General features: G+C 48.8%; 1 protein-coding gene across 1 annotated transcript in view; it reads right to left on the bottom strand.

Moving 5' to 3' along the window:
* Positions 1 to 12,500, bottom strand: part of kcnj10a (potassium inwardly rectifying channel subfamily J member 10a) — a 36,698-nt gene that overhangs the window by 18,654 nt on the left and 5,544 nt on the right. Inside the window, exons 2-5 of the mRNA XM_031585326.2 lie at positions 3,494 to 3,867; positions 1,748 to 1,959; positions 689 to 820; positions 32 to 209 (exon numbers count right to left, since the gene is read on the bottom strand). Of these exons, the coding sequence (XP_031441186.1) occupies positions 32 to 209; positions 689 to 820; positions 1,748 to 1,959; positions 3,494 to 3,863 (892 nt within the window). The 5' untranslated portion in view covers positions 3,864 to 3,867. The remainder of the gene's footprint in view (positions 1 to 31; positions 210 to 688; positions 821 to 1,747; positions 1,960 to 3,493; positions 3,868 to 12,500) is intronic.

Here is a 12,500-nt window from a genome sequence, read left to right as displayed (position 1 = left end):
TACCCAGGATGCACCGCTGTGCTGTGTGTACCTTTGGCTGCCCAGGCCCTGAGCGGGCTGCTGTCGTCGATGATGTGGTAGAAGGTCAAGGGGAGGATGAGGAAGGGGCTGTCGGTCGACGTGTCCACCTGGAAGGCCACGTTCCTCTGGTCCAGACGCACCGTCTCCCCCTCCTTGGTCAGGGACGTCTGGAGCAGCTTACCAGTCACCTGAGACACACATATACACACACACACACACACACACACACACACACACACACACACACACACACTCAGCAGGTTGCCAGTCACCTGTAGTTTGACCTCAAGCTGACACTGGGGACACGTGTGTGTATCTAGATACAATCTGGATACGAGACGCATTTTAATTCCAGGTGTAAAAAGCTCCATAGTAATGGATTTCATTCCTTAGAGGTATGTCAGGTCACACATTAACAAATAGACACACGCACACGCACACACACACACAGACACAGACACAGACACAGACACAGACACAGACACAGACACACACACAGACACAGACACAGACACTCGCACACGCACGCGCAAACGCACACGCACACGCGCACACACACACACACAGATACACACACACACACACACACACACACAGACACAGACACACACACACACACACACACACAGACACACACACACACACACACACACACACACACACACACCTGGCAGCCCAGCAGCAGGCTCTTGCGCATGTTGGCCACGCGGATCATAAGACAGGGTCGGCCCTCGTGATTGGCTACCACGGCGTGCTGGCTGAACTTCACCGTCTCACCGCGCTTCTTCGGCCGAGCCACCTGTGGGTAGCAGAGAAATCAACAGTGTCATATTCAGGCACACATTTACACACACACACACACACACACCTATAGACACACACACACACACACACACACACACACCTATACACACACACCTATAAACCACAGGACACACCTATAAACCACAGGACACACACACACTATAAACCACAGGACAGCAACACACTATAAACCACAGGACACACACTATGTACACACACTTTGTACTGCAGGTATCTTACTCTGAGTTGTGTGTGTGTGTGTGTGTGTGAGTGTGAGTGTGAGTGTGAGTGTGAGCGTGAGCGTGAGCGTGTGCGTGTGCGTGTGCGTGTGCGCGTGCGCGTGCGTGTGTGTGTGCGCGTGTGCGTGTGTGTGTGTGTGTTTGTGTGTGTGTGTGTGCGTGTGTGTGTGTGTGTGTGTGTGTGAGTGTGTGTGTGTGCATGTGTGTGTGTGCTGCAAATATCTTACTCTGATGAGAACTCATCCTCAGCGCAGCAAGAGAAGAGAAGGAGAATTGTGGGTTATAAGGTGAGGAATTTGTATTAATAAGAGGTGCCAAGCAGATCGCCATACATACACACACACACACACACACACACACACACACACACACAGACACACGCACACGCACACGCACACGCAGACGCACACGCACACGCACACGCACACGCACACACAGACACAGACACAGACACACACAGACACACACACACACACACACAGACACACACACACACACACACACAGGAAGTAGACAAGGAAGGGAGGAATGATGGACATATTCCGGTGTTTTGGTTTAAGAATAAGACAGTCAGCGAAGAGGAACAAGATCAAACGAAGTATACAAACAGAGAGAATGACAGAGAGGAAGAGGGTCCAGTTAGACTTTGGCGTTCCAGAACATTCCGTGTGGCGAGCCCTCACCTTGGCGAGGAAGGTGCCGGTGATGAAGATCTCCATCACCATGGTGATGACGAGCTGCATGATGAGGAGGATGATGGCGGCGGGGCACTCCTCGGTGATGCAGCGGAAGCCGTAGCCAATGGTGGTCTGGGACTCCAGAGAGAAGAGGAAGGCCCCCGTCAGCGTCTGCACCTGCATCACGCACGGGGTGTGGTTCGAGGGGGGGTCAAACTCTACAGGGGGGGGGGGGGGGGGGGTCAGGTGGAATACAACAGAAGAAATCAGACACTGTTCACAATGAGAACCTGCACTTGCACAGACACCGTTTCCAGTGAGAACCAGCTCTTCTGAGAACTTCTATCCCTCTCTCTTATCCCTCTCTCTTATCCCTCTCTCACTCTACACCTCTCTGTCTTTCTCTTATCCCTCTCTCTTATCCCTCTCTCATATCCCTCTCTCACTCTACACCTCTTTTTGTTTCTTCTATCCCTCTCTCTTATCCCTCTCTCATATCCCTCTCTCACTCTACACCTCTTTTTGTTTTTTCTATCCCTCTCTCTTATCCCTCTCTCTTATCCCTCTCTCATATCCCTCTCTCACTCTATACCTCTTTTTGTTTCTTCTATCCCTCTCTCATATCCCTCTCTCACTCTACACCTCTCTGTCCTTCCCTTCATCCCTTTACTTCTCTTTTCTTCTCTCCTTCCTTCTGTCTGCAGGTGTGGAGGCACACGAGTGAAACAGTATGAATCACAGCAGTCTGACCAACAACCTGGTCTCTGTCCCTTCCTCCTTTCCCTCTCTCTCTCTCTCTCTCTCTCTCTCCTCCTTTCCCCATCTCTCTCTCTCTCTCTCTCTCTCCTCCTTTACCCATCTATCTCTCTCTCTCTCTCCTCCTCCTCCCCCCCCTCTCTCTCTCTCTCTCTCTCTCCTCCTTTCCCCATCTCTCTCTCTCTCTCTCTCTCTCCTCCTCCCCCCCCCTCTCTCTCTCTCTCTCCTCCTTTACCCATCTATCTCTCTCTCTCTCTCTCCTCCTCCCCCCCCTCTCTCTCTCTCTCTCTCTCTCTCCTCCTTTACCCATCTATCTCTCTCTCTCTCTCTCCTCCTTCCCCCCCCTCTCTCTCTCTCTCTCTCCTCCTTTCCCCATCTCACTCTCTCTCTCCTCCTTTTCCCATCTCTCTCTCTCTCTCTCCTCCTTTCCCCATCTCACTCTCTCTCTCCTCTTTTCCCCATTTCACTTTCTCTCTCCTCCTTTACCCATCTCACTCTCTCTCTCCTTCTTTACCTCCGAAAAGGTGCTCTTGTTTTCAGTGCTGTTTGTTTGTGTGTCAGTGGGATTATGCAAAAGCAACCAGGCCATTATCCATGACACCTGCTGGAGAGGTGTATCATAGGCCAAGGAAGAAGCCATTACTGTAAGGGGCATTGACAGAAGTGGACAACTGGCCTTGCTGGAAATTCTGCGTCTAATTCTTTTTCATTTATTTCACTCTATCATCTTTCCTTTGTCCATCCCTCAGTCTCTCTCCTTCTCCTCTCTGTCACCTCTCTCTCTCTCTCTCTCTCTCTCTCTCTCTCTTTGCCCTCATGTAAAAGTGCACCTAGGGTCTCACAACAGGCCTCTCCCTCTCTCTCTCTCTCTCTCTCTCTCCCTCTCTCTCTCTCTCTCTCTCTCTCTCTCTCTCACTCCCTCCCTCTCTCTCTCTCTCTCTCTCCATCCCTCTCTCTCTCTCTCTTTCTCTCTCTCTCTCTCTCTCTCTCTCTCACCCAGCAGGTCTCCGTGCACCAGCGCCACCAGGTACCACAGCAGGCCGAACAGGAACCAGGTGCCGGCGAAGGTGGCGGAGAAGAGGAAGAGCTTGTAGCGCCACTGCATGTCCAGAAAGGTCGTCCAGAGGTCGCGCAGGTAGAGGGCGCTGCGGCCGCTGACGTGCTCGATGCGTACGTTGCTGCGGCCGTCCTTGGAGAGGACCCGTCTGCGTCTCCTCAGCGCCGCCGGGCTCATACCCCCCCCTGCCCCGCCGCCCCCTGCACCCCCGCCCCCCAGCAGGGGCTTCAGCACGTCCGTCTGCGTCTGCGAGTGGCACACCTTCTGGGGGGAGGGGCTGTGTGAGGAGGGGGGCGTGGCAGTCGTCATGGTCCTGAAAAGGTAAACAGGAGAGAGTAAGGTAAACAGGAAAGAGACAACAGGAGACAGAGGCAGTGCTCTAATGGCTTCATCTGTCGTTAGCCCCTGAAATGTGGTAACAGACACACACACACACACACACACACACACACACACACACACACACACAGACACACACACACACACACACACACACACACACACACACACATTCAAACACACACGGAGAGAGATAAGATAGGGAGACATAGAGAGTGGCGAAGAAAAAAAGAAATGAAGGTTATAGTGGTTGGAACAGAAGGAGATTGAAGGTGCAGTTTGTGATTTTGACGAAATATTGTTGCTATTGAACAGCCAATCAAATCCAGCCCTCCCTTCAGTGCTCCTGAAACAATGTTGTTGATTGGTTGGCATAGTGTAACAATGCTGTTGATTGGGTGGCAAGATTTAGGATGAAGATATTGAGAGAATGTTACAGTGAACGTGGTTTGGGCAGAAAGAGGTTAAAGAGAAATAGAGAGAGGGTGAGAGAGAGGAGAGAGAGAAGGAGAGAGAGAGAGAGAGAGGGAGAGAGGGAGGAGAGAGAGAAGGAGAGAGAGAGAGAGAGAGAGAGAGAGAGAGAAGGAGAGAGAGAGAGAGAGAGGGGGAGAGAGAGAGAGAGAGAGAGAGAGGGAGGGTGATGAGGGGGAGAGTGTAGGGTTGGAAACAGGGGGATGCCATTTAAAAAGGTGAGGGATGAGAGAGAGAGAGCGAGGAGAGAGAGAGAGAGAGAGGGTGATGAGGGAAAGAGTGTAGGGTTGGAAACAGGGGGATGCCATTTAAAAAGGTGAGGGATGAGAGAGAGAGAGAGAGAGAGAGAGGGTGAGAAAGAGTGATCAGGGGGATGCCATTTAAAAAGGTGAGGGATGAGAGAGAGAGAGAGAGAGAGGGTGAGAAAGAGTGATCAGGGGGATGCCATTTAAAAAGGTGAGGGATGGAGATGGTGAGGACAGCGAGAGAAAACACAGGAGTGCACATTACAGAGCATTCAGGGACCAGTGATAGACAGGCATGCCCATATCAGGCACCAGTGATACACATGGTTAGGGTCATAACAGGCACCAGTGATACACAGGCAGGCCCATAACAGGCACCAGTGATACACAGGGTTAGGGTCATAACAGGCACCAGTGATACACAGGCACCAGTGATACACAGGCAGGCCCATAACAGTGTTGCACAGGCAGGCCCATATCAGGGACCAGTGATACACAGGGACCAGTGATAGACAGGCATGCCCATATCAGGCACCAGTGATACACAGGCAGGCCCATAACAGGCACCAGTGATACACATGGTTAGGGTCATAACAGGCACCAGTGATACACAGGCAGGCCCATAACAGGCACCAGTGATACACAGGGTTAGGGTCATAACAGGCACCAGTGATACACAGGCAGGCCCATAACAGGCACCAGTGATACACAGGGTTAGGGTCATAACAGGCACCAGTGATACACAGGCACCAGTGATACACAGGCAGGCCCATAACAGTGTTGCACAGGCAGGCCCATATCAGGGACCAGTGATACACAGGGACCAGTGATACACAGGCAGGCCCAAAACAGGCACCAGTGATACACAGGGTTAGGGTCATAACAGGCACCAGTGATACACAGGGTTAGGGTCATAACAGGCACCAGTGATACACAGGGTTAGATAAGGACACTAAGAGCGAGACGGCTGACTGTCATTCACAGAGGGAAAAGCAGAGGACCGCTGAGTAGGACAGGAACACTGAGAGAGGACGTTTTAACGGAGGGGAAAACAGATCGAGCGGAGGAGAAAAGGAGAACAGATCGAGTGGAGGAGAAAAGGAGAACAGATCGAGTGGAGGAGAAAAGGAAAGCAGATCGAGCGGAGGAGAAAAGGAAAGCAGATCGAGTGGAGGAGAAAAGGAGAACAGATCGAGTGGAGGAGAAAAGGAGAACAGATCGAGTGGAGGAGAAAAGGAGAGGACTTTATCTTGGAGACTCATGACCCCGTCTCGTCTTTTTTTGTTTTGTCTCATGTCCCTCTCTCTCGTGTCCCTGGGCTCCCTGGAGGACTGGACAGACAGAGGGGTCCCTGGAGGACTGGACAGACAGAGGGGTCCCTGGAGGACTGGACAGACAGAGGTGTCCCTGGAGGACTGGACAGACAGAGGTGTCCCTGGAGGACTGGACAGAGGTGGGCTTGATGGCCGCTGCCCGCTGGTCCATAAAGAGGAGTCTCCCATTCAAACTGACCAGCTGCCCGTATCACATTAAAAGCCTCCATTCAGGCGAGACGGGCAGCTGCCCTTTCAAAATAAAAGCCTCTCAAATGCTGACCAAGGCATCTGCCATTTCACAATAAAGGTCTCTAGAGACGGTGCCCATTTCATAGTAAAGGTCTCTACAGACTGTGCCCATTTCACAGTAAAAGCACTCTTTAATGCGGACTTGTGCTCTGGTCACAGTGGCTTGGCCAGGGCTAACAGACACATGGGGGGCTTCTTTCACTTCTTCAGAAAGAAAGAGAGAGGGGCCTTCATCTCAAAGATGTTCAAGTCAGCGTCTTCAGACAAGGACTCGCTCAGTCTGCTGTTTCTTTCACTCATCCTCTCTATGCACCAGTTGTTTAGACACGAGTAGTTTCTATGTTCTTTATATAACACGCAATTAACACGTGTAGTTTCTATGTTCTTTATATAACACGCAATGCACACACACGTGTAGTTTCTATGTTCTTTATATAACACGCAATGCACACACACGTGTGGTTTCTATGTTCTTTATACAACACGCAATGCACACGTGTAGTTTCCTACACGTGTCTACTGGCCTGTCTGTCCATACATGTGAAATCATCACATGCTTTAAACCCATACTCTAAGAACACACACACACACACACACATGCTTCAAACCATACTCTAAGAACACACACACACACACACACACACACACACACACACACACCCTACTCTAGTATGTATTTAGTATTCAGCTTTTAAATATTCCATAATGTCTCTTTATATGTTTACAGCTGAGATACAGAGAGCTACACCTGCTCATGTGTGTTGTTATTCCTCTAAACATGTACATATTACTGTTATACTGAGATCTAATTTGTGTTGTTATTCCTCTAAACATGTACATATTACTGCTATACTGAGATCTAATTTGTGTTGTTATTCCTCTAAACATGTGTTACTGTTATACTGAGATCGAATTTGTGTTGTTATTCCTCTAAACATGTACATGTTACTGCTATTCTATCTACAACTGTCCTATTGACCCATGGGGCCGATAGACTAACTAAATGACCCCTACCTATCTAGGACATGGGGTCAGAGATCATGAAATCAGGTTCAGCAGTGGGCGGCGCCTCCTTCTGGTGTGGAGTTAGTTCATTTTAACAGAAATCCTTCAGTCTCACTGCATCATTAACATCAAATGATATGAAGTACTGCATAGTACCATGACAGCCAATCCGGTCATAATCAGAACTGGTTTTACACCGAAGCCATATGATCACAGAAATGAAGAACTAGGAGGATTTTCTTTCCGAGGCTGAAAAAACGGGAGAAAAAAAACATTAAAGAAATTGTATTGTGTATTGTGTGTGTGTCAAAACGTGCTACTAGGCAAAATAACCAGCGTGTCAATGTCCTTTTATCTCAGGGTAAAATCACCCAGCTGCCTCTCCGAGACCACGTGCCAAGCTCTGTGAATGAGATCCCTACCACCCTGGCTGGGCTGCCGTCGCCCTCTCTGTCACTCTCTCTCACTCTCTCTCCCTCTCTCTCACTCCCTCTCTCACTCTCTCACACTCTCTCTCTCCCTCTCTCTCACTCTCTCTCTCACTCCCTCTATCTCTCTCTCACTCTCACTCACCCTCTTTCACCCTCTCTCACCCTCTCTCTCCCTCTCTCTCACTCTCTCACCCTCTCTCTCTCTCTCACTCTCTCTCTCTCACACTAGTTTATTATATGTGTATTATATGTTATATGTATATATGTCAGTATTATATGTATAGGCTGTTATATGTATATTTAGTATTATATGTATAGGTTGGTATATGTTTAGCACATCGTATTGTATATTTATCTTGTATATTGAGTAAGGTTAGTTAGGTTATTATATGTTTATATGGTTATTATGTGTAAATTATGTTCATAGTACTTGTGCAGAGTGTACGTCATGGTTTGTTATGTTATATTATGTGATGTTATGGTATGGTAGGTTTGGGCGGCGTCTTGTCATAAGAATTTCAGTGCCCAGTCTGACCCTGTGTCATTTTGTGCATCTGACAAGTAAAAGACTTGTAACTTGTAACTTGTAACTCTCTCTCTCTCACACTCTCTCACTCTCTCACCCTCTCACTCTCTCTCAACCTCTCTCTCACTCTCTCTCACTCTCTCGCACACTCTCTCACCCTCTCTCACACTCTCTGGCTCCCGGCTGGAAACCACTTGGTGTCCATCCCTCTCTCATTCCCCACCAAAGCTCCTTTCTCTCTCGGCGAGGTCTGGATGTGTGTGTGTGTGTGTGTGTGTGTGTGTGTGTGTGTGTGTGTGTGTGTGTGTGTGTGTGTGGTCTGGATGAGCTCACCGAATGTTTGAGCTTCCTCACATTTGAGTGCGCAATCTTTACACAGGCAACTGTGCACGATGCCTTCACTTTGTCCGCGAGAGGCCACTCGGACCCTCACACACACACACACAGAAACACACACACATACACACACACACACACACACAGAGACACACACACACATACACACACACACACACACACACAGAGACACACACACACACACACATACACACACACACACACACAGAAACACACACACATACACACACACACACACGGACCCATGTGGCAGTCCATTCTCCCAGGCTTAGCTGGAGCTCAATGGGATTTCCCCGTAACTCTTTCACACAGAGGCAATGGGGATTAGTGACTAGATATTAAGGTGTTTTTTTTCCTCACTAAGGTATGTGATCGTCATGAACCTGCAGGAGAACCTCGGTGTTATAGCTTCTGGGATCTGGACAACACGTAATGGACCTATCACGCTTATATCCACATTCACTGATCACGGGAAAATGATTCATTTTTTTACAGATAGATATATCCACACATGATTGCGCAGTATATGCTGCAGGTTGATTATAGATTATAGAACACACTAACTTCACACTAACATCATGGCCAGTATATGCTGCAGGTTGATTATAGAACACACTAACTCCACTCTAACATCATGGCCAGTATATGCTGCAGGTTGATTATAGAAGAATAACATCATGGCCAGTATATGCTGCAGGTTGATTATAGAACACACTAACTTCATGACCAGTATATGCTGCAGGTTGATTATAGAAGAATAACATCATGGCCAGTATATGCTGCAGGTTGATTATAGAAGAATAACATCATGGCCAGTATATGCTGCAGGTTGATTACAGAACACACTAACTTCACACTAACATCATGACCAGCACCATGTGTGTGAAGATGAGAATTAGACACTAGATATCAAAGCATTTTGTTTGAATTTTGCCAATGAATCAGGACAGGGATAGGGGGAAGAATACCGCCTGTAGCTCACACACTCCTCATAGCACCTGTGTGTCACACACTCCACATAGCACCTGTGTGTCTCACACACTCCTCATAGCACCTGTGTGTCACACACACTCCTCATAGCACCTGTCTCTCACACACTCCTCATAGCACCTGTGTGTCACACACACTCCTCATAGCATCTGTCTCTCACACACTCCTCATAGCACCTGTGTGTCTCACACACTCCACATAGCACCTGTGTGTCTCACACACTCCTCATAGCACCTGTCTGTCTCACACACTCCTCATAGCACCTGTGTGTCACACACACTCCTCATAGCATCTGTCTCTCACACACTCCTCATAGCACCTGTGTGTCACACACTCCACATAGCACCTGTCTGTCTCACACACTCCTCATAGCACCTGTGTGTCACACACTCCACATAGCACCTGTGTGTCTCTCACTCCTCATAGCTCGCTTCATACAGAGGCAGCATATAGAGACCCTGTCTCACACCCATGTGAGGGAAAAGGCCAAATTAACAGCAGTTTGAGATGGCCAGATAAACAGCCTTCACTTCCGTAGTGTAGCCAAGGCTTTCAGTGTGTGTGTGTGTGTGTGTGTGTGTCTCTGTGTGTGTGTGTGTGTGTGTGTGTGTGTGTGTGTGTATGTGTGTGTGGTGGAGGCAAGAGTTCCCTTTTGAGGTTGAATCGTTTAATCCAAACATTTTTCCTCTCCCCCTCTCTCTCTTTCTCTCCGTCTCTCTCAAGCTTCCTTTTTTCTCCCTGGTGTCTGAATGTTTAAATGCTCTCCTTTGTTTGCCTTTCCGGACCCAATCAAATAAATAAATAAGACAAAAGGGAGAGGACCGGGGAGATCTGATACGAATCGCTCCTCTTTGACCTCTCTCTCTCTCTCTCTCTCCCCCTCTCTCCCTCTCTCTCTCTCTCTATCTCTCTCTCCCCCTCCCTCTCTCTCTCTCTATCTCTCTCTCTCCCCCTCCCTCTCTCTCCCTCTCCCTCTCTCCCCTCCTCTCTCTCTCTCTCTCTCTCTCTCCCCCTCTCTCTCTCTCTCTTTCCCCCTCTCTCTCTCTCTCCCCCTCTCTCCCTCTCTCTTTCTTCCTCCCTCCCTCACCCTGTCTTTCCACTCCTCTCTCTCTCTCTCTCTCTCTCTCTCTCCCTCTCTCTCTGTGTGGTGAGGCAGCTCACACTGTGGGCATGAATAGGTATCTGTCTGTGTCTCTGTGCTCTGAATACTAACTGAGAGAGAGAGAGAGAGCACAGTGAGAGAGAGAGAGAGAGAGAGAGAGAGAGAGAGAGAGAGAGGGAAGGGCTTGAAAAAGAGTATGTGTGATAGGCTCAGTGTACACACAGCTGACCCTTAACCCCTACTGAGTGCCGTCCCACACACACACACACACACACACACACACACATGCACGCACACATGCATATGTAAAATACAGATACTGTATGCTGACAAACACACACACACACACACACACACACACACACGCACACATGCATATGTAAAATACAGATACTGTATGCTGACAAACACACACACACACACACACATATACAAACACACACACACACACACAAACACACACACACACATATACACATTGACTGGCATTTGGTGTGAAGCAGTCTGGATGTGAAGCCAATGGTCGATTCAAACGTTCTATCAACCGTATTCAAACATTCTATCAACCGTATTCAAACGTTCTATCAACCGTATTCAAACGTTCTATCAACCGTATTCAAACGTTTAAATGCACTTCTCCGCTGGACGTGTGGATATATCACTGACTTCTTCAGCTCTCTCTCTCTCTGCTGTAACACTCTGTCTGTAACTACCCCTTCCCACTCTCTCTCTCTCTCTCTCTCTCTCTCTCTCTCTCCCTGTCCAGTGTGCACAAGAATCCTTTGTTTGGAGAGGAGATGAAAGGGACAAAAGCCACCATTGAAAAATACGACTGTGTGTGTGTGTGTATATGTGTGTGAGTGTGTGTATGTGTGTGACAGAGAGAGAGAGAGATGGAGAGAGAGAGGGGGAGAGAGAAATAATCTGCATGAGTTTGAGATGTGTGTAATTGTGCTTGCTCGAGAGTGTGTCTGCGTGTGTGTGTGTGTGTGTGTGTCCGTACTACACAGAGAGAGTGAAATGGAGAGGGACAGATAGCAAAGGGGAGGACAGAAACATATCAAATGGAACTGTGACCAAAAAAACGTGCTCATTGGTATTCCTGATATGTACACCCGGTTCACTCGTGACTCTCTCTATATACGAAGGCAGTATAGCACAAATCCTTAAGCCACCTTAACTCCGACTCTCTCTTCACTCCGACTCTCTCTGTAGACGAAGGCAATATAGCCCAAATCCTTAAGCCACCTTCACTCCGACTCCGACTCCAAATCCTAAAGCCACCTTCACTCCGACTCCAAATCCTTAAGCCACCTTCACTCCGACTCCAAATCCTTAAGCCACCTTCACTCCGACTCCGACTCCAAATCCTTAAGCCACCTTCACTCCGACTCCAAATCCTAAAGCCACCTTCACTCCGACTCCAAATCCTTAAGCCACCTTCACTCCGACTCCGACTCCAAATCCTTAAGCCACCTTCACTCCGACTCCAAATCCTTAAGCCACCTTCACTCCGACTCCGACTCCAAATCCTTAAGCCACCTTCACTCCGACTCCAAATCCTTAAGCCACCTTCACTCCGACTCTCTCTATAGACGAAGGCAATATAGCACAAATCCTAAAGCCACCTTCACTCCGACTCTCTCTATAGACGAAGGCAATATAGCACAAATCCTTAAGCCACCTTCAAATGACTCGCGGGGAACTCTCTGGCGACCCTTGCTCAACCCTCCACCCCCAGAAGTCTTTACAACCACCCCCCCCCCCCCCGAAACAATCCACAGTTCAAGCAGTGTCCACTACACCTACAAAACTGCATAATATGCCCCACGCTGGAACTGCAGAGCTCATAATGTGCCCCACACTGGAGATGAAGGGCCCATAATGTGCCCCACACTGGAGATGAAGGGCCCAT

This window comes from Clupea harengus, chromosome 18 (assembly GCF_900700415.2).
Source record: "Clupea harengus chromosome 18, Ch_v2.0.2, whole genome shotgun sequence".
NCBI lineage: Eukaryota > Metazoa > Chordata > Actinopteri > Clupeiformes > Clupeidae > Clupea > Clupea harengus.
Note: the sequence above shows the minus strand (reverse complement) of the source record. Positions and strands in the feature narration are given on the sequence as shown.